This window comes from Heliangelus exortis, chromosome 3, assembly GCF_036169615.1.
Source record: "Heliangelus exortis chromosome 3, bHelExo1.hap1, whole genome shotgun sequence".
NCBI classification, from domain to species: Eukaryota; Metazoa; Chordata; class Aves; order Apodiformes; family Trochilidae; genus Heliangelus; species Heliangelus exortis.
In genome coordinates this window covers 73,764,260-73,784,958 of record NC_092424.1, presented here as the reverse complement: position 1 = coordinate 73,784,958, position 20,699 = coordinate 73,764,260, and the positions used below count along the sequence as shown (strand labels likewise).

Sequence of the window (20,699 nt, the reverse complement as noted above, 5' to 3'; positions counted from 1 at the left end):
GTCAGTGCGTGGCAGGTACGTTCTTGCCCCGTTCTCCCTGTGCTGCACAAGGTGCCCCTTTGCTGGGGACAGGAGGGACCTTTTGTGGCCTGAAGAAATTACTGCATGTGGCAAGTGGCTGTAGAAAGGGAAAGGAGAGGGAGTTTGCATCTTCTCAGCCTCACTGAATGGCTAGGAAGTGTGACCCATGGTCGTAATGAGGATGTCTGGATTCTGATTGGGTCATCTTGACTGCCAGCCAAACTACAGATACAATTTGGGATGCTGCAACATTGCTAAGAAACAACAAGATATCAGTTATGAAAAGTGGTTGCCTCTAACCAGAACAGCAGGAATAGAATGGTGAGCAAATCCTTAGTTATGTCTGCATCTGGCACTATACTACCTGTATACTGTCATTAAAACATTAGTTTTGAAGCTTATAACTGGTTTATTTAGAAAATAAGGAGATTTGCATTGGTTTTGCTCCCTTGTGAATGGCTAACACTTCAGATTGATAAGATTTGTTACTGCAAATTTGTTACACAAAAATAGGAATGCTTATGATTAGTACCTCAAAAAGAAGGGGTAGAAACCAGGTTAGTGGCAGGAAAAGACAAGTGATGGCAGTTTCCACTTTCTCAACAGCTGAATAAAACCACAAAAGCATAAGAAGAGGGAGCAACTCTTGCTCATTATTTAGATTTATTAAAAATATCTCCATTATTGTCTCATTTTTTTTCACCAGTTATTACCACCATGGCTGCATCTCTTTTAATCTAAAGTTAAAATAACACTAGTCAAAAATATCTGATTAAAAAAAAAAGGAATTTATAGGAATGGGACAAGGACATTCTCCTCACTAGCAAAGCAATTTTTGCTTTTCATTTTTCTATTACTTTGTGACTTGTGTTATAGGCTCTTACATAAACATATGGTTTTGTATTCTCAAAAGGTGTTTACAAAAGGTGTTTAAACAAAAGCTTCACCTACTTCCACTGCAGTTTCCACTACCAGACACAAAACCTATTAAAAAAATATCACCTGACATAGACCTCTACTTATTACAATGACTGAAACAACTGCTGCTCCTGGTATCGTGACCAATGATGAAGCCACAAAACAGATTCAGGGAATGTGAAATAAACTGCAGTTACCACACACTTGTGAGAGTTTCACCTGTAACAATATTTAGACTATTTTTAAACAATTGTGCTTCCTAAAAGTTACACAAAATGAAAGAAACTATCTAAATAAACAAAAAAACCCCAACAAACACACAAAATAAAGGAATAAAAAAACCTTACCATTACTAAATGAGAAGAAAGTAAAAAAAGTAACACCAATTAAAAATGTCATGGGATGAAACATTCTAAAACTAAAGCTCATGAGGTCAAGGAAAGTAAGCAACCCAAGAATGCTTCATTTTATCATTTATATCTAGCCTACAAACCTGAAACACTGACAACTGGCTAAGTTATAGTAACTGTCTGATAAGAATGAATGTTGTCCTTTGGAGCGTAACTTCGCCAGTTAAAATGTATTTTTATGTGAACAGAAGGGGCCTCTTAATTTAGTGTCAAAAATACACTGCTATAGAAAGTAGCTTCCTTTTTCTAAGCACTTTAAAAGAATTGCTGATGTCAGGTTAAGTAGAAATAGTAAATATTTATCCTCACATCAGGGAAGAATTAGAGACCCAGAACAGGTTACAGATTTTTTTTTTTTTTTAAATGCATTTTATACCTGATAAGCTTTGTGACTGATGCCATATACTAATGGATTTGCTCTCATCCGTACATAAAGATAAGTGTAACTTATCCACTTTACTGCTTCTTCCACATTAGTTACTGTTCCGAGAGCAATCTGGAAAGAGGAAAAAAGACAAAATTAAGTGTATATTTTATAGCTGAACATAAGTATTTGGCTGAAAACATATGGAATTCAAAGCATTACAATTAGATTAAAGAAAGTGTTTCTAACTGAAAATATTTAAAAATAATCGTAGGACAACTTGACCCATCAACCCATCACCTTATGAACATCCAATATCCAACAGATACAGTGACCCACATGATCTTTCCTACATCACTTATGATTTTTGTAATTAAAAGACGATATCAAACAAACTTGCAATAAAATGGCAAAATAATGTAAGCCTTCATCAGATTTGCTTGGGATAATTTAAAGAATACCTTAATTTTAAAAAATCTACATTTAAAGGTTAATTTTTCATATCAATGTAAAAGCACTTTCTGGTTCAAGCCCTACACTAAACTATACCTACAGTCTTCAGCACACTTGGCAGTCTGTTTACTCATAGTTTTTACAAATAGTTTTCTCCTGCTACATTTTTATTATCTCAAAACACAACAAAATTGATGATATTACGCATATAAATATGTATACACATGAAATTGTTTATTTTTCAAGAGCAAATCAGGTATACCAAAACAGGTGTGGTTTGGTTTTTTTTTTGTTTGTTTGCTTGTTTTTTCCTAGGTGATTTCATTTGCCAATTCCATAGTTTTATGACCAAATTATTTACCACACATTTTTTTCTGCATAACTTCAACTCTATTTTGCACTATTTTGGGTACATTAATGAGAAGCACTTACTGCTTATTGCAGTTAACTTGATTTTACCAGGAGAATTTGATATTTTCTGCCTCTCCCATGAACAAGTATTTTTTGTTGTTTTTGCTGCTGGTTTAAACCAAGCAGAATTCCCTTGTACCAATTTTTTTATTTGTTACTATATTTTAAAAGTTATTTTTTGTTTTATAGGTGTTTGCATTTTGTAAAATATTCCACAAAAATTAAAAAAAAAACTATACAATTGTGAGTTGACACTCATGTTCAGATCTCAGCATTTTGTCCTTAATAGTAATAAAGGTATTATCTTTGAAATAAAATAGTAAAAAATAATAATGTAAATGAAATCTACCCTAAGACAAAAAAAAAAAAAAAAAAAAAAAAATCTGGCAAACCGTTGCTGATATCAGTGAATAATAGCATGGAGTATCACCAAACTTTGTCTCATGCATTTCTCAAGTGATATTTTCTTCTTCAACAGCATAAGGAAGCCACACTGTGTTGTTTTTCAAAGTATATAGCTACGAAACACACTGAAATATCTACAAAAGAATACAGTTCTTTATAGACTGCTATAGGGAAAGCATCTAATACAGCTCAGTATATTAGTTAGTGTTACTCCATTTGCCATCCAGGTTAATTTTGGTATTTGGTTTCTTTCCATGATCAAATATCTTCCTGCATACAACTTGAAATAGAATACCATAGTTCAACAGTAACATTTTCTCCCAAACAACGACTTCCATAATAATGAAAACATAAAATTCTCATTATTGAAGACAATGAAGTCTGAAAATTAAAAAAACCAAAACCACCAGCTTTTTTTGCCTTTTTGAGTTCAAAGATGTGATTGTATTACTTGCAAATTATTTACTTTCATAACTCAAAATGGAGAGGGAAAAATTATTACAAAATACAGTTGAGTTTCAGATATGGTACTGAAACCTAATACTGCACTTTTCCTTTCTCCCCTAACTTTAATGAATATCCACAGAAAAATATTTAGAGACACACACACAAACACACACACAAAAAAGGCACAACTTCTAAGTATTTGCTGCCATCTAGTGTTCACGTAAAGTTCTTAAGGATTGCTTGAAAATTTATATTTTTATTAACAGTATGAATTATGGAAGTTATCATATTAAAACAAAAACGTGAAGTAATGAAATATATTATTTTCAAAGTTAGAAGAGTACCTCTATTAAGACATAGCACAAGTAGCATTCAGAAAACCAACAGACAAGCTGATAATTTATTAAAATAAAATGAAAAAAAATAATTCCGTTTCTCAGCATTTCCTCAACTATGTATTAGGTGATAGATGCAATAATCAATGACAGAAATATTTACTATATTGACCTATTGTCTAATTGCACCAGTCACCACAAAAAACTTTTGAATGAAAAATCGTGTACTATATTAATCCAATTCACTGTGTCATTTGAAATGAAAAAAAAAATACCAGCTTCACAAATTTTCAACTCATTTTTCAATGGCTGATGTCTTGGAGTGATGTGCTGAGTAATTTGCATTTTCATTAAACAATTTTTTTACAAATGGTATTCCAAAGAATTTATCAACAGTAACAGTAATTTATTAACAGTATTTCAGAGGAAGTGTTTTTGATTTTCAAAACTGTGTAAACAGATAAAAGTAGCACAGGTTTTTGGGGGTGGTTTTTTGAAAAAGGAAGTTTTTCTCTCTGATATTGCTATACAGACTAGTAAAAGGCATAAAATATTACTGATAATATATACTGTATGTATTATATACACAATATACTGTATAATTACATAAGAATGTTTGTCATTATATTTGCATAAATGAGTCGGATTACATGGATGAAAAATTTCTATATATAAATCAAATATTTGTTGTTAAGGTAAGAGAGTAAAGAATCTTTCTAAAAACCTTTTTAGCAGTTTTCTGTTTGCTTTGGAAACCAGGGTATTCTGCATTATGATTTCAGCATCTGAAGTGATTATAGCCTTATTCTTATATGGCTTTTGAAATAATTTCTTAATGCTACAAGAATTGGCCCAAGTGGGATAGAATCTCCTGTAGCCACCCGGGACCAAAGGACTATCTATTTATAAATATAACTAAATTTTGTCAGAGTTGTCACTTTCTGTTAACTCCAAACAAATTGTCTACCATCGGGACAGAGAGGAAGATGGGGAGGGCAGAATGGATGAGGTTGCTGCTCTCATGCAGGTCAGGTCAGGCCCCCCCAGGGCTGCAGACGCCCAGGCAGAAAGCTTCAGCTCCCCTACCCCATACCCAGGTTAGCCAATCAGTCACACAGATCCTGAAAGATTTTTTTTTCAGAAGGGCTTTGAAGGAATTCTTCATACCTTCTGAGAATCACAGTAGTGCCCACCCTTTCAAGGCTAAAAAATAGAGTAAGAGGTTTGTCCAAACTAAACAAGTCACTGCCTTTTACACTCCTGGCTTCACAACAATGTCATAAGTACATGGAAGGAAAGGCCCCCTGGGGAAGTTACACCTTCTGCCTGGCACTGCAAATCCTCTTAGTTTCCAAGCTCTCTGGGGGAAAGGAGTCATCCCAGAAACAAGCTGGGGTCCAGCTGTGGATGTCAGGGAGGGCTCTATCAGGTGGAAACAATTAGGGAAGGAATGGTGACCTCCATTGTCTGAACAATTGATGATAGTTCCCAGATAAGTTAAATTTTATGGTCTAATTATACCACATCCCCTGCATCTTACCTTTCTTCCTGTATTTCCAGAAAATACAGCCATAGGTATTTTCTGCTAGCCAGCTGGACTCATTCCTATGGGCTGAGCATCCTAACCACCTGGTTCATTTTATTCCTTTTTATGTTCCATTATGCCCAGAGGCACAACTTCAGCAGAAAAAGAAAAGGGCATCTCCATGCCTGTGCTGATCATCGCTAGCCATTTACTCTTCTGTTCATTTTCAGAGGAAAAAAAAAAATTAAACCAAACAAAACCTCGAAACAAATCTGCAGAAGAAAATTCCCCATGGAGAGAGGTGCTGAAATACATGTTTCAAGTCTTAATTTTTGCATCAGATCAATGAGGTTGGGTGTATATCAACTTTTCCTACTCCACAAGAAGTGGAAAGAACAAATGCTTTGGGGCATCGAGGCCATTGTGCTGTTTCCTGAGATTGGACAACAGCAAATGCTGAAGGGCAGAAGGTGGCAATGAGAAGCAAGCACCATACAAATTTCTCCCAAATTCTTAAACTACTGCAACACAAGGTTTTTAGTTAAAGGCATTGCCTTTGCACTTTATATCTTTCAATGGATTTTTATTCCATTTTTCTATGGTTATGGAATTTACTTTTTAGATGCAGTTCCCTGCAGCACAGACTTCCATAGCCTAACCACCCAGCTGCTTTTGTGTTTTCTAAACCTGCCACTGTTTCATCTCAGCCCTTATTTCATGATTCTTGCCTCAGAAGAGATGCAATCTTTTGCCATGGCACTCATTACTTCATAATACTCTCCTGAAGTGTGCAGCTGAATGAGACTGCTCCTTTCATAGAAGCTTTGCCCATCCTCTCTGAAAGTTTTCTGCTTCTAGAAAATTAGTTTTGAAATAGGAATTTAAAATATGCAAGTTTTTGGCATCGTTGCCCAGATTCTCTCCTGCACCACGTAAGCTTAGGTACAAGATTCAAGGCTCTGGATTCCACTTAGTGACTGTGTGGCTAGGATTACATATTGTATTATCCCAAATGCCTGAAGCATCACCTCATTCTTACCACCTACCTACTTCTGTCAAGAGATCTAGGGTATATAAAAGCAACTTCATATTCTTTTGGTAACAGGGAGTCTTCCCATATGTCCAACTGCTGCCTTCATTCCACTAGCTCTTCTTTCAGCTACTGAACATTCTATAATAAATTAAGAATTTAAACAATTCAGCACTGCTTCTGGCCTTTATTTTTTTTTTCTACAACTTTACTATTGTAGTGTAATCATTATGAATAACTTGTAATAAAAGCAAGCTTTGCTCTTAAAATATGGCATTTTGTTATATATCAGTACAGATTTCCTGGAGCTAACAAAAAGCTTTGTTATAGCAAAGTGGTCATCAGCATACTGTCTAGATTTCTGTACAAATGAGTCAACAAACATATTTTGTCTCCATATAGTGCTATTTTGTTCCAGTCAAAGGGTCACTGTCTATAAAAGATGACCCATAATGAATGTGTTTCTTAAGGCTAATCAATAGGATGGCATATGTATTTTTAAATGTATTTTAAAATGTATTTCTTTTTTTTCAGAATGCTGCAGCCAATGGAATAGTCATCCCCAGATAAACATACACTTTCCACCTGTATCCTTCTCAGAGGATTCCACTAACTTAAAGCTAGTCAGCATAGACAAGTTTAGACTGACTATAATTCTAAAGAAATGACAGTTACTTTCAAAAAAAGCCCTAGCACAATAGCTCCTTGTAATTACTCAGAGTATTGATTTCCTGCAATCTGGCAGGCACTAGTTTTTCCTGAATGTCAAGGCAGAGGAATAAGTCACATCACACATGTCAGATGACAAAAAATTGTGGTTACATCTCCTTGTTACTCTATTGCTTTTCAGCACTTTCTATTAATATTTCTACTAAATACCACTTATCACAGTGATTAACAAAATTTGGATTGCGCCTTCAGCTGGTATGACTGTACTGCAACCTCAGAATCATCAAAAATTTAAAGCCATGTGTACACTGTTCTAAATAGTTCTGTCTAAACTAGTTTGAAAATTTTCAACACTTTTCCTCAAACCCCAAATCATGCAGCAGATGTGCTGTACTTGAAGTAGTTTTGATTACACTGTACATCACATACTTCCCATGTATGTTTGGGTAAGTCTAGATGACTACTTTCTATGAGACTGTTGTTCTATTTCATTTTTTTTTCTTCTTTAGCTCTTCTATTTTAATAGGGCAGAAGGATTAAGTTCTCAAATTTCTTCAATGCAAACAAATTATTTTTGCAGTGTCTATATTTTTCTGGAGAGCTACTTGCATACTCAATTACTCAAGTCACAAAATCTGTAGTGAAATTTCTTCTAGTTCTGGAAAGTATTTCAGTATTGTGTACATATCTAAAAGGAAACTACTTAGCAGAATACACACTTCCCTCGACAAACAAATACCTCTCTTTTTAGATAAATATCTAAATATAAAGTTGCGTGAGTAAGATTGCTCTTATTGTCAGTCTTACCTAAAACTGCCCCAAATGTTTTCTATAGTGTTTCATAACTAGCGTAGACATTACTGTTCTAAGCTCACAGAGCCCTTTGTCCCTTGAATGTCTTGCTTTTTCATACTTTTTTTCCTCTTCATTAACTATCCATTTGGACATACTTAGCTGGTGCTAGAGAATGGTATTTACCTTTCCAAGTCTTCAGTGATTTTTTTAACAGCTTGTAAGCTAGCAGAGTGCTTACTAATAAATGCAGGGAAAAGAAAGAAAGAAAAAAACCAACAACCATCCAACCAAACAAAAAAGCAACAAAAAAGAGAAGATAATACTATCTTTAAAAACTCCAGTTAAAATTGCAAGCCTGGGAGAAGTTAAAATTGTTTTCTATTCAAATAATCAACAAGGTCTGTTCCACCTGCAGTGTTTTTTTGGTGTTAACTGCACTAAAGCCAATGCTAGCAGCAGTTTGGTACCTTAATTTAGTCTTACATACAGAAACATATGAGCAGGACTTGCTGCATTTTAAATATGCTATTAAACTACTCTGAATACTTCCTTGTGAGATAAATACTTAGGATTTGATACTAAGAATTTGCAGTCTGTAGAGATGAAAAGGAGGAAGGGGAAAAGAATCCTAGACTGGAAGTATAACCAAAACCATCTTTTCTTTGATACTGAAAATAGAATTTTATTTTAAATCTTTTTTTTCTTTCTTGTTAAAAGTTCAAGGAATGCAAATTTACTTGTCCTCTCAGAAAAAAAACCAAACAAACAACAAACACAAAAAACCCCAAACAGACACACAACCTCCCCCTCAAAATAACTTGTCCTTTAAAACTGCATATAACAATCATGTCTACTTTCTAGCCTTGCTGGAAAATTTGTGCGTTTTGGAACTACAGCTCAGATCAGAGGAACAACATGCTGCCCTTTAAAAGCTTTCTCTCTCTTCAGAATACTAGACACTGAAAATTAAAGGCTTGTATTTCATACTTCCTTAACTAAGCCTTCTCCACCAAGAGGAAAGACGTAGGACTGGAACTCCTGGTTCATCAAGTCAACGCTTTTCCTCATGTGCAGTCACATCTGCCATACAAATACCATCTCTTCTTACAAAATCTTAAAAGCTGTCTGATTTTTTTCTATCATTATCTCCACTAATGCTAAAAACCAGGCTATTCCAGTTTTTGTCTTCCAGGCAATCTTACTTATGATCAGGGTAATTAATTCTTCTACTGACCTTGGCCAAAATTACCTTTTTTTCTTTCTTTATTCACTTCTATTTCTGGCTAGCTGTAGAGAGCTGTTGTGCCTCCTTTGAAACTTTTTTTAACTAACCAACAAGATGTTTTAGGGTGTGTCAGCAAAACATTTCCCCACAACAGCTGGCTTTTCTGCTGGAACTCTGTGGGGAAGGAATCCTTGAGATTCCTGGTATAATTCAGGTGGGTATACCATCCACACACCTTCTGAACAATCTGGAGCAAAATAGACCAAGCCTGAAAAGACAGTATCATGTAGCCATGCCATTTGCTTTTCATAGTAAATCAGTCATAGAGATCTTTTTTGAACCAGTTCACAACAAATGTTTATTACTTCTTTGTCTTTCTATTCTCTCACTGAAGGCTTTCTGTGAGATGGGAACACTAACTTTCTAATACAAAAATTTTAAAAATAGAAAAATAAATTGTTTTGAAGGAAAGAATATCAAATTCTTTTTTTCTTGTCTCCTTCACATATCTTAAGAAAAAAGCAAAAAGCTTTTCTATGAAATCTGGCTTAATTTTTTCCTAGTCAAAGGTACACAGTATCCGAGGACAAGATCTCTTTCTCTTAACTTCTTGGTGCTGAACAACACCTACAAATAATCCTGGCCTTCACAGTCAATTTATGTATAAGTTCCTACTATCCAGGTTTAAAGACCTGAATATCCATCCAATACCCTTTAGAGAACATTCACAGATGTCTTTCTCCAGGAATATAAGTGTTGTCAAAACACTAGCTCACTGCAAGTAAGCCTTCCATTTATTTTTCCTCTTCTTTGTGCTAGAAAGAGGGATGGGAAAACTGTAAACACCTCCTTTTCATCATATTTTTATCTCATGTTCTGGGAGAGTTCAATTTCCTTCTTCCTCCTTTTACTCAGACCACTCCAGTGCCTTGAGGTAAAGAGGAGTAGCTGTGAGGGGAATCAGGTGTTAATATTTTAATACCTCCACCTTTTTGTGTGGAAATACTTGGAACACAATTAAACTCTATTCTGCTTCTGATGTGTGACTGTTCCTTGATAGAGTTTATTCTGCTAAGAGGAACTGAAGAAATGACTTATGACACCTCCTTAAAAAAAAAAAAAAAAAAAAAAGAAACACAGAAAAACAAAACTAATGATTGACTAAACTAGGTCATTTGTAAAGAATCAAGAAATGAATCTTAACACTTTCAAAGGTCATTGCATCAATTTCTGCTCCTTCGCAGAATTTCCATTTAAAATTATTATTTATGAATGAAAAATGCAAAGGCTTTAAAGTTATGAAACGATAAAAATTAACAGAAATATGTAAGAATTGTATAGATAAAACAGAGCAAGTATCTTAAAAAAAAACAAGACTACTCCTAATAGACCAAATAAACCCAAATATTTCAAAGGGATAATTTTTAAGACATCACTGGAAAATTCAGTTTAGCTGAAGCTTCTTTACTTTTATTGAAAAAATGTCCAGTGTCTTTCAAAAAATAGCCTTCTCTTCTTCATTTAAGCGTGTTTAAATTTCTGAGGTTTCGTTGTAAAAGTGCTCCTATGTATATACACATATTTTTAACTAGTTATTACAATAGCTAGCTTTTGAGTCATTATATTTTAACATGATAAAGGCCACTACTTTCAATACAACCACAGCATTTTCAAAGAAAAATAATTTAAGATTTATACTGAAGCAAACTGGGAACTTGTTTCATCTATAATAAACCAGTTCTGGTTACCACTGTAAAAAAACCAAAAACAACAAAGGGAAGAGCTCAAGCCAAGTACATTATTCCTCTACTACTGCAGTCAAGCATGTGAAATACATCTGTTTAAACACAGAGAAACACGCTTTAATTATTTTTTCATATTTGAAAAGCAGTTATACAGAAGACTAACTAAATTTCAATAAAACACTTATGATTAAAAGCAGATGCTGTGTTTCTAGTTTTATCTTAATGGTATTTTGTACCTTCATACTACTTCTAATACTTAATACCTTTTGCTGAAAGGCCCCATACATACATAGCTAGGGACTACAAATAATAATAATAAAATTTTCATTTTAGGTATTTCAAATGTGACAATATTGCATTTTTCCTTCAAATAATATTAATATTTAAAAATTTACATGTTTCTCTAAATGAATCAAAGGTTACCTCTGCATTTAGGTTGTCTGCAAGGCTTTCAAGAAACTGGCTTTCAATTGGATTCTGCTGAGTAAGGAGAGTCAGGTAATGGCTGAGTTTATCATGAGTTGTAATAATGACACCTTCTCCAAATTTGTCAAACTGAGGCCGTCCAGCTCGACCAAATATCTGCATGACATCTAAAATTCCAAGGTCAACAAAGGAGCCTCTTTTTGCAGCATATATTTGTGTTCCCTGGTTGAGGAAAAGTTAATAAAAATTAACATAAATACACATGAATATAATCCTGATGAGCTGAATACTGAAATTAGGCAAATATAGCATGATTTCAGAAGTGTACTTTGACTAATCCTTTCATAATCTTTGCTATATTTAAATCTTTACTATACAAACTAGTCTCCCACCAGAGAGAATCACTTTAATCAGATATAAATAACATTTCAAGTCAATCAGACATTTTCCCCCTTCCAGGCCCAAAACCCAAAATAAAGAACTTGCAATCTATTCTTCTTCACAGGTTTAAGACAGATAGCCATGTGCAGAGTAATGCCAACTCTTACCTTAATAACAACAGCATGAGCAGGAAGATTGACACCCCAGGCAAGTGTAGCTGTACAGACAAGGACTTTGATATGTCCCTTAGAAAACAAACTCTCAACCAAACTTCTGTCTTGCCGCAGCATTCCTGCATGATGAATGCTAAATCCATCTGGAAACAGCTCACGTAGCTGCTTATTTCTGGATCTCTGCACCTGGAATGGAAAAACAAAAATTAAAATCACTTCAAATTACAGTAAAAGAAACAATGTGTTTAAAAAAAAATTACACAGAGCAACCATTGAATATTATTATGAGGCACACTAAAAAAACCAAGTTCTACTAATATAAAAATTTTGATCAAAGCCAGTATGTCATGATTTTCTTATAAATACATGATTACTTTTCTTACTTTCCAAAGAATATCCTTAGCTTTTTAAAATATTTTAATAAAAATATTGATTAACTTAAACAAAAACTCAAATTTACTGATAACTAGTATGTACACAGAAATGAAGAACTCTCATTCCACTTTTCCTTAAAGTCAAGTCTTTCAGACTATTCGAGCAGACAAGACAGGACAAGAGGTAATGGCCTCAAGTTGTACCAGGGGAGGTTCAGATTGGATGACAGGAAGAATTTACCCAAAGGGTTGTCAGGCATTGGAACAGACTGCCCAGGGCAGAGGTGGAGTCACCATCCCTGGAGGTATTTAAGTACTATATGGACATAGTACTTAATGATATTGCTTAGTTAAGGGCTTGTCCAGTGTTAGGATAATCATAGAATCATAGAATTGGCTGGGTTGGAAGGGACCTCAGAGATCATCAAGTCCAACCCTTGATCCACTACCGCTGCAGTTACCAGACCATGGCACTGAGTGCCACATCCAGTCTCTTTTTAAATATCTCCAGGGACGGAGAATCCACCACTTCCCTGGGCAGCCCATTCCAATGCTTGGTCACCCTCTCAGTAAAGAAATTCTTTCTAATGTCCAACCTAAACCTCTGCCAGCACAACTTGAGACTGTGCCCTCTTGTCTTGCTGAGGGTTGCCTGGGAAAAGAGACCAACCCCCCCCTGGCTACACCCTCCTTTCAGGGAGTTGTAGAGAGTGATGAGGTCTCCTCTGAGCCTCCTCTTCTCCAGGCTGAACAGCCCCAGCTCCCTCAGCCTCTCCTCATAGGATCTGTGCTCGAGTCCCTTCACCAGCCTAGCTGCCCTCCTTTGGACCTGCTCCAGAACCTCAATCAATCTCCTTCCTAAACTGAGGGGCCCAGAACTGGACACAGGACTCGAGGTGTGGCCTCATCAGCGCTGAGTACAGGGGCAGAATCACTTCCTTGGACCTGCTGGCCACGCTGTTGGACTTGATAAGTTTTTCCCAGCCAAGGTAATTCTGTGATTCTGTGGCAGGTTTGAGGCAGCAGGATGCATACATTACTTAGTATTAAGGAGGATATACCCTTCCCCAGCACCAGCCATGGCATCAGCTTGGCACAGTGGGGATTAATAAATTGATACTATGGAATCAAACTGCTCATCTTCCCCTCATTTTTACCTTCCCTGTGAGTAGAAAGCTGGGATCTTTGTCTGCAAAGACCTCAGGTCCCCCAGCCTCTCACTGGCTACGAGGTCTGTAAGCATGTCCCCTTATTACTGGGTGCTAGCTTCACTGTGCTGTACTTCATCAGCTCAAAGTTAAGAAAAATTAATATAATTCCTTTTCAAACTGTGAAAGCTCAATTGCTTTGGAGTATGTCTGCCAGAAGCAACACAGAAGGAAATACGAAACTCACTCACTTCAAGAGGAAACCTAGACCACCAGAGTTCATACTATTTTAGCCCAACAGGACCCACTTTCTTTCTGTTCAGAAACAAGGCTTTGGACTAAAGTACCACAAAAATTACAGCTCTTTCATTACAATTAAGACAACAGAAGGAAAGGCAGTGACCCTGTTGTAAACTGTAACAAAGAACCTTCAACCAAGCTTATCTGTGTTAAAATACAAGGTCAGAAAGCACACATTATACAATCTCTTTACCCTTGCCCCTGGCTACTGGTTTATCAGATCTTCATGTTTCAGTGTCCCCGATTTGCTACAAACTGATTTTCCTCCCATCTCTTCCTCTTGGCTGACTGCTGCACTCACTGCCTTCCAAAATCGATTGCTGCAGGATACGACACCAAAAGAGTCGTGGTAATGACAAGTCTAATCTTTTCCTAAAACAGATATTTTATTATCTTTGTCAGCAGAGAATCTATACTTTTCCACAGACCACAAAAATTACGTATTTTTTTTTATTATCGCTGTATTTTCATCTCTATTGTACTGTATACTAGAGTGAATTATTTTTAGATCACATTGTTGGTTTTGTTGTCGTTATTATTACTATTAGCCTTCACATTTACCTGACACAAAGCCTCTGAAAGTGTACTTAAAGGATACAGAGCAGGTAAACCAAAGCAAAATGTGGTTCACAGTACTGGCATACTGCCAAACATGAACAATAAATCTCTGCAAACACAGAAATAAATAGGGACACGGGAATGCAATTATAAAAGAGGGCATGAAAAGAAAAATATTGTAGGAAAACTGAATTTCTCAGCTTCACAATTATCCAGCTTCTCAATATCTGATCCTTCCTGTTTTAGAAGTAATTATTTACACTTCATTTAAAGGAAATCAAACTCAGCTTTTAACTACACATTTTTTTGGCAAATTTAATTAACTGCTGCACTGCATAAAAAATTACTAAATAGGAACTTGAGAAAGTGGCAGTGCAGTTCACGAAGCTTAGTCTTTATGAGTAAGAAATATTTCATAAAGAACACCAAGGTTTATATTTATAGTCTATCAAGACCTAATCTCAAAGACAACAGGCGTGTGGAAAACTCACTTCAGCAGCAAACCTGACAATAAGTGTGACACAGAAATTGTGATCAGTCTTGATTACACTCAGAATGTGGTATAAACAGTTTAACAAGGTGATTAGCTTTTGTCTTAAATAAAGCATATCTTCCTATGAGATAAAACCACCACCAGAAATTTCACTGCTTTAGTAGAGCTTGTTGTAGTGGTGTCACATGACTATGTTACAGGTATTAAATAACTACTTTTCAAAATGCACAATCATTCATTATCAAAAAATAACACTTATAATAATTTGTAGCTGAAAAAGCCAAATTGTGTTCTCAAATCTCCACAATTTAAAAAAATGTACGCACCTTTGTTTTTTATTGCCTAATGTGGTTGCAAAAGAGAGCAACTTACTAAGGGGAAACTAGGAAGAGAAAATTTTATACAATATACAGAAGGAAGCTGTATTTGTGTACAGTTTTAAGAATTACTATTTCAACGATTTAGAGGAAGGTACTTATGAATATAGGAAGAAGGAGTAGGAAGGGAAAAAGTTGCTGAGAGAACACACTAAGGTATTGCAATGCAAGTCTGACTATAATTCAAGTATTTACAAGCGTAAGATTAATCAACTGTTTACATATGCAAACCTAAATGTACCCATATAACTGCATTTAGAAGGCACATTCCCCTGCTTCTAAAATCTACCACCCATTTTAAAAAAATCATCTTTGAAATATTTAATAATCACAGGTTTTGTCTGTTCATTTAATGAATCTGTGAAGAGGTAGACTTCCAAGCTGCACAGCAACCAGTTTAGAGACACTTTTTGCAAGATGGAAGATAATGAACTTTTTAAAATTAAAAACTCACAGCCCACTTTTGACAAAGGAAAAAAAAATGCCAAGCAAACTGACTTACTAGCTATTCTGATTCCATTGACTAACATAGTAACATTTCTTTTCCGTAAATTTGTGGGCATTTCAAATTACAAAGACAGAAGGCAAGTTAAGTAACTCAAGTAACTTAATTTTATAAACTTACATTTGAGAAACTAAAATAAAAAAAAATAAAGCTCATATCTTAGAGATGGCTTGGAAGACTGCTCACACAGCATATCCCTTAATGGCAATGTATTTGCAAAAGCACCTTCTAAGCTCTTATGCCAATGAATGGTGTGGTTATTTTATTAAATATGGAGTTTAAGGGTTGCAGAGACAACAAAACTAACAAGTACTAAAAAAGGGAAGTGAAACTATAAAAAGTTATACTACTCCCATCTTGTTCTATTACAGACTAAAAGGTTTTGCTTAAAATTTATACAAAATGCTACTAAGTGCCTCAGGTGTATGGAGAAGTTTTTATTATGAGATCTGGCACTGGTCTCCTGATTAGAATTGATTTTTTTTCCACTCCCTTATTGCTCAAGAGGGCTGTAGATTTATGACCTTTGCTTACATGTGTGTGTGCATCTAAAACAGCATGTATTAAATAAATTCCTACTTTAGCTTGCTGCCACCTATATTTCTCCTTTAAATGTCTTGAACTTCATGCTGTTCTTGATGAAGGCACATTAAAAGTGTCACAATTAGACACAGAAAAATATCCTTAACTTTAATGAGAAGTGAGACATATGTGGGACAAAAAAACATTTACTCAAGCTTTAGGGCATTTCAGATAAAGACTTAAAGGTAACTTCCTTATCCTTTTCTTCTATCTGATATAACCAAGGTATCATCATTCATAAAGATGATGAGCTGCATATTTTTTGTCTGAACTACCAATACTATGTGAATCAAACAATGAAATTCTAATAGGCTTATAGCTGTTTTTTCTTATTTTATCTAAAAAAACCCCAAAACAAGTGGAAAAGAGTAATATGGTTTGATTAGGAGAAGCAGCTGCCAATAAATATACTTGTTGATAAGTGAAACGTAAATTTGTGTCTTTAATCTCTAATTGCCATGCTCATCTAGGACAGACTGAGTAGATCACAACTAATAAGTAAGGTTGGGGGTTTTTCTGTCTTTAAGCTACTTATTTTTCCTTTCTTCTGCATTTTGAAGATACTATTTGCAACTTTTAATTTGTGTGGTTTTCCCCACTAACAACACTTTTTGACTATTGTGTCAATATTTTCTTCCAGCTAACAGAAATGGCACAGACTATTGTAGTATCTTTCTCACCTTACTATAGCAAAACTTCATGCTTGTGTGACTGTAAGACTCAATAATTATAACTTCCTTTCACAACAGGGCAGCACGTGAAGTTTGTCAATATTCTACTTAATGACTACACATGTTCAGTCACACATCTTCACTTTCTAAATGCATCTAACTTTGTAGTTATCTTGAAGTTGTATCTCTGTCCCACACTTATTTTTGCACTCGGTTATAATTAGTGGGTATCTGGCAAGAGAGCATTTGAAGAAGGTATTTCTAGCAAACAAATGTGAAGCAGTGAATTTCTCCTGGAAAAGTCAATAATCTATTTGTCTTAATCTGGAGAAGAATTCATAGTACTAAAATTGTTTAAATCTCTGACTATCTGATCAGATAAGTTTACGGAAATCACCTCAGTAAGTTATCTAAAGTGCTCTAAAAATACCTCTGAAGGAGAAAGTAAGGAGAGCAGTGTGATTGTTTTGTTTAAAAATCTTCCTCTACCTATTTTTTAAGTGCAATCATCAGGAGCACATAATTCAGGGCTAATTTTCTGTGTTATAGTAGTATAACTGTTCTTCTGAACCTTCTCCTCTTTGTATTCAAGTTTCTATTGATTTGGAGTCATGTCCTGTCAATTTGTAATTGAGAAATTCTTGTTCAGAATAGAAATCTATCTGTCCTGAAGTCCTCAGTAGGCCACAGACTATTTTTTCCAATTTTTGCACTAAAAGCAATTACCTCTAGATGCACACATCATTTTCTACAGGGCAGAGCTACCTTCCCTGAGGTTTTAAAAATATTTGGGGTCTGTTTAATAAACTGGGTTTCTGTATTTTGTAAAACAGACTCACTGCACAGTGAAGTATCAACAAATTCAGTTTTAATGTATTTAAACCACAATTAGAAAACTGCATGAAAAAGAGAAAGGAGGAGAAGTTTAGACAATCAGGAACAATTGTCAAGCAGTCTATCCAGGTTCTGACTGTCATCTTCTAACATAGTTGTACATTTTTATGATAGTGGAATATAAATAATGGTTTCTTTTCTTCAAAGCCATGCAATTTCCAGTGTGTATGAAATACACTGCCTTGAAATATGATAAGATTCTATTTTAGTACACTCTCTTGCTTCTCTTTATTACTTGGATTTAGTTCTTTACTTTTCAGCCTAGGTTGCTAACTCTTAATTTTTACAGGGTTGGTGTTTGTGTAGATGTTCCTTGAAGAAAAAACTTAGGAAGCTTTGATCTGATTTCTGTAAAAATGTACTAGAAAGACTTACCAGCTTTCAGAAGTGCAGAGTTAAAACTGCTAATCAAGAAAACATGAATTATTGCTGGAACACTACTTACAAAGTAGTGGTAACTGTTGGGAATTTGTAATCTGGCAATTCAATTATTTCCTGATGTACTTGGCATTTGGTAGATAATATTGTGTTTTTTAAAAATAAAGCAAGTTTAAAACATGCTTGGCAGTTGTGCCAACAGGAATGTTATTCTGTATGTCTTTGTCAGAGGATAGTTTAAAAAAAAAATCCTATGAATTATCCTTTTCTTCTTTTTTTGGTTCACAAAACTGGTCAGGCTGAATTTCTGTCACATTTTTCTTTTGCTCTGGTCTTACCACAGTTCATAATCTATTTGTTTATTATTTCAACCTGGAGTCCTGTGTCCAGTTCTGGAGCCCCTAACACAGGAAGGACACGGAGCTGTCGGAGCAAGTCCAGAGGATGGCCACAAAGCTCATCAGAGGGCTGGAGCCCCTCTCCTATGAGAGAGAGAGCTAGGCTTGTTCAGCCTCAAGAAGAGAAGGCTCTGGGGAGACCTTATAGCAACCTTTCAGTACAAGGAAGCTGGAGCAGGACTTTTTAGAAGGGCACGGAGTGAAAGGATGAGGGGTAACAGTTTCAGACTGGAAGAGAGTAGACTTGGGTTAGATATTGGGAAGAAATTCTTTACTGTGAAGACGGTGAGATACTGGAAAAGGTTGCCCAGGAAGGCTATGGATGCCCCTTCCATGGAAGAATTAAAGGGCTTTGAGCAACCTGATGTAGGTGGAGGTGTTCCTGCCCAGGCAAGGTGGTTGGAAGTAGTTGATCTTTAAGGTTCCTTCCAACCCAAACCATTCTGTGTTTTTATGGTTCTATTGCACAAGGTTGTTCGTCCAGTTAGTATATTAAGGACTGATGACTATCAGTTAAAGAATGGATTTGTATGTTGTTCAGAAATGCCTTGCCTTATTCCATGTCCTCTTTTTACAGTACACTAAGTTACATCATAGCAACCCCATGTTTTTTTCATTGGAAAAGTTACATGGTGCATGGAGAATAAAATAAGATTCTATGGGAGGAAAAAGAAGACCAATCAGATTAAAAAATCTGAACAAGATGTAAACATTCAATTTAATCTTTGATTCCTCTGTTCTATAATGTATAGTGCAGAGGATAAAAGTGTCCACAGACCTCAATAAGGAAATTAGCTAAGAAGTTAGCATCGCTAAAATGTTAAATTTTTGAGCCAGACAGACAAACCAAGAATGAAAGAATAACAAATGCTAGTTTACCATGCACAAATGATGGATTTGTAACAAGTCACTGAGGATGTAGATAGTCTCAAGTTACTTCACTTAATGCCTACTTGTTATACAGCAAAAAAAAAGAACTATTTGCATAGATGATACACTTCCTCAACATGAGCCAGAATTTTGTAACAGACCAAAGTAACTAAACTATTCATGTGAAGCCCATCTGCCATGCCTGCCTTACAACTGAACAAATTACTAATACTCAAATAAAAGGAATTAAAAGAATGAAAAATAATTCTGACAAAACATACATGGAAAACCAACTAGGTTTAGATAGAAAGGAAACATTCACTATAATGATGCAATCTAAGCTCCACCACTGAATTAAAATGCATTAAAATAACAAAAATTTCATAATTTGTACAGTGATAAGGATCTTTTTAATTGTTCATAGCAAGTGAGATAAAAATTATACAGAGACTTTGATTTTCTTCAGACTGATGAAAATATGGGCTTACATTGAACAGAAATCTGTGCTTAAATAATCTCAATTCTTATTAAAAGAGGAGTTAAAACATTTCAGTTTAGCAATAACATGAAAATGCACATCAATTAAGACTCAATTAATTGTGTAACCACAATTTTAGAATGTATGCCAAGTCATGTAAAGCTGTCTTTTTCTTTCTCATTAATTTATGATTTAACTGTTCTTTTCTCTAAGAACAGATATATGAAACATGTAAAGTACAGCAAGGTACCTATTATTCTCCAGCCCCTGAGACAGAAACTCTTGCACTAATCTAAAGGATTAGTGAGAGTGTTTTTTTTTTTTCATTTCAAATCACTTTTGCATTAAATTTTATGAGGAACTGCGTGCACAAACAATTTGTGTATGAATCTGTACGTGTGTGCAAGTTCTGCCATTTGTATGAATGGATAGTAATAAGCACGGAACTTCTGTGGGAAGAGCTGTGCACAAAAATAGGTTTCACTTGAAACTGTGTTTGTATAACTTACATTAAAAAATATATTTGTTAACTACTTGGAGTATACAGATCAATCAGTCTTGGTCTGTTCTGTTGACAGCAGCACTTTTCAGTATGTTAGAAAAGGAGGCAGTAGGGAAGATATATACAGCATGAAAATAAATGGATATAGAGAGGGACAGTTTGATGACAAGAGTCTGATGACATTTGATGGCAAGAGTAGCATTGCAACAGCAAGAATGAATTGGTACTGGTTTCAGTTTGAATACTGACATATCCTTGGGAGAGACAGTTAAACATTTTGTTGTTTTATTTAACTGTGAACAGATTTCACTATTTCTGCTTCAATGGGAAACTGTTACTGCATGGTTTCTGTAAAAATGTGTTGTAGCTGAGACCACCTCCTTTGGGCTGTAGTACTCAAAACTGCCACCTTGCTGAGCTATGACAAGACTGGATGCA

General features: G+C 35.2%; 1 protein-coding gene across 1 annotated transcript in view; it reads right to left on the bottom strand.

The window, feature by feature from the left end:
- Positions 1 to 20,699, bottom strand: part of ASCC3 (activating signal cointegrator 1 complex subunit 3) — a 249,995-nt gene that overhangs the window by 90,796 nt on the left and 138,500 nt on the right. The window contains exons 15-17 of the mRNA XM_071741267.1: positions 11,728 to 11,919; positions 11,177 to 11,401; positions 1,726 to 1,845 (exon numbers count right to left, since the gene is read on the bottom strand). Of these exons, the coding sequence (XP_071597368.1) occupies positions 1,726 to 1,845; positions 11,177 to 11,401; positions 11,728 to 11,919 (537 nt within the window). The remainder of the gene's footprint in view (positions 1 to 1,725; positions 1,846 to 11,176; positions 11,402 to 11,727; positions 11,920 to 20,699) is intronic.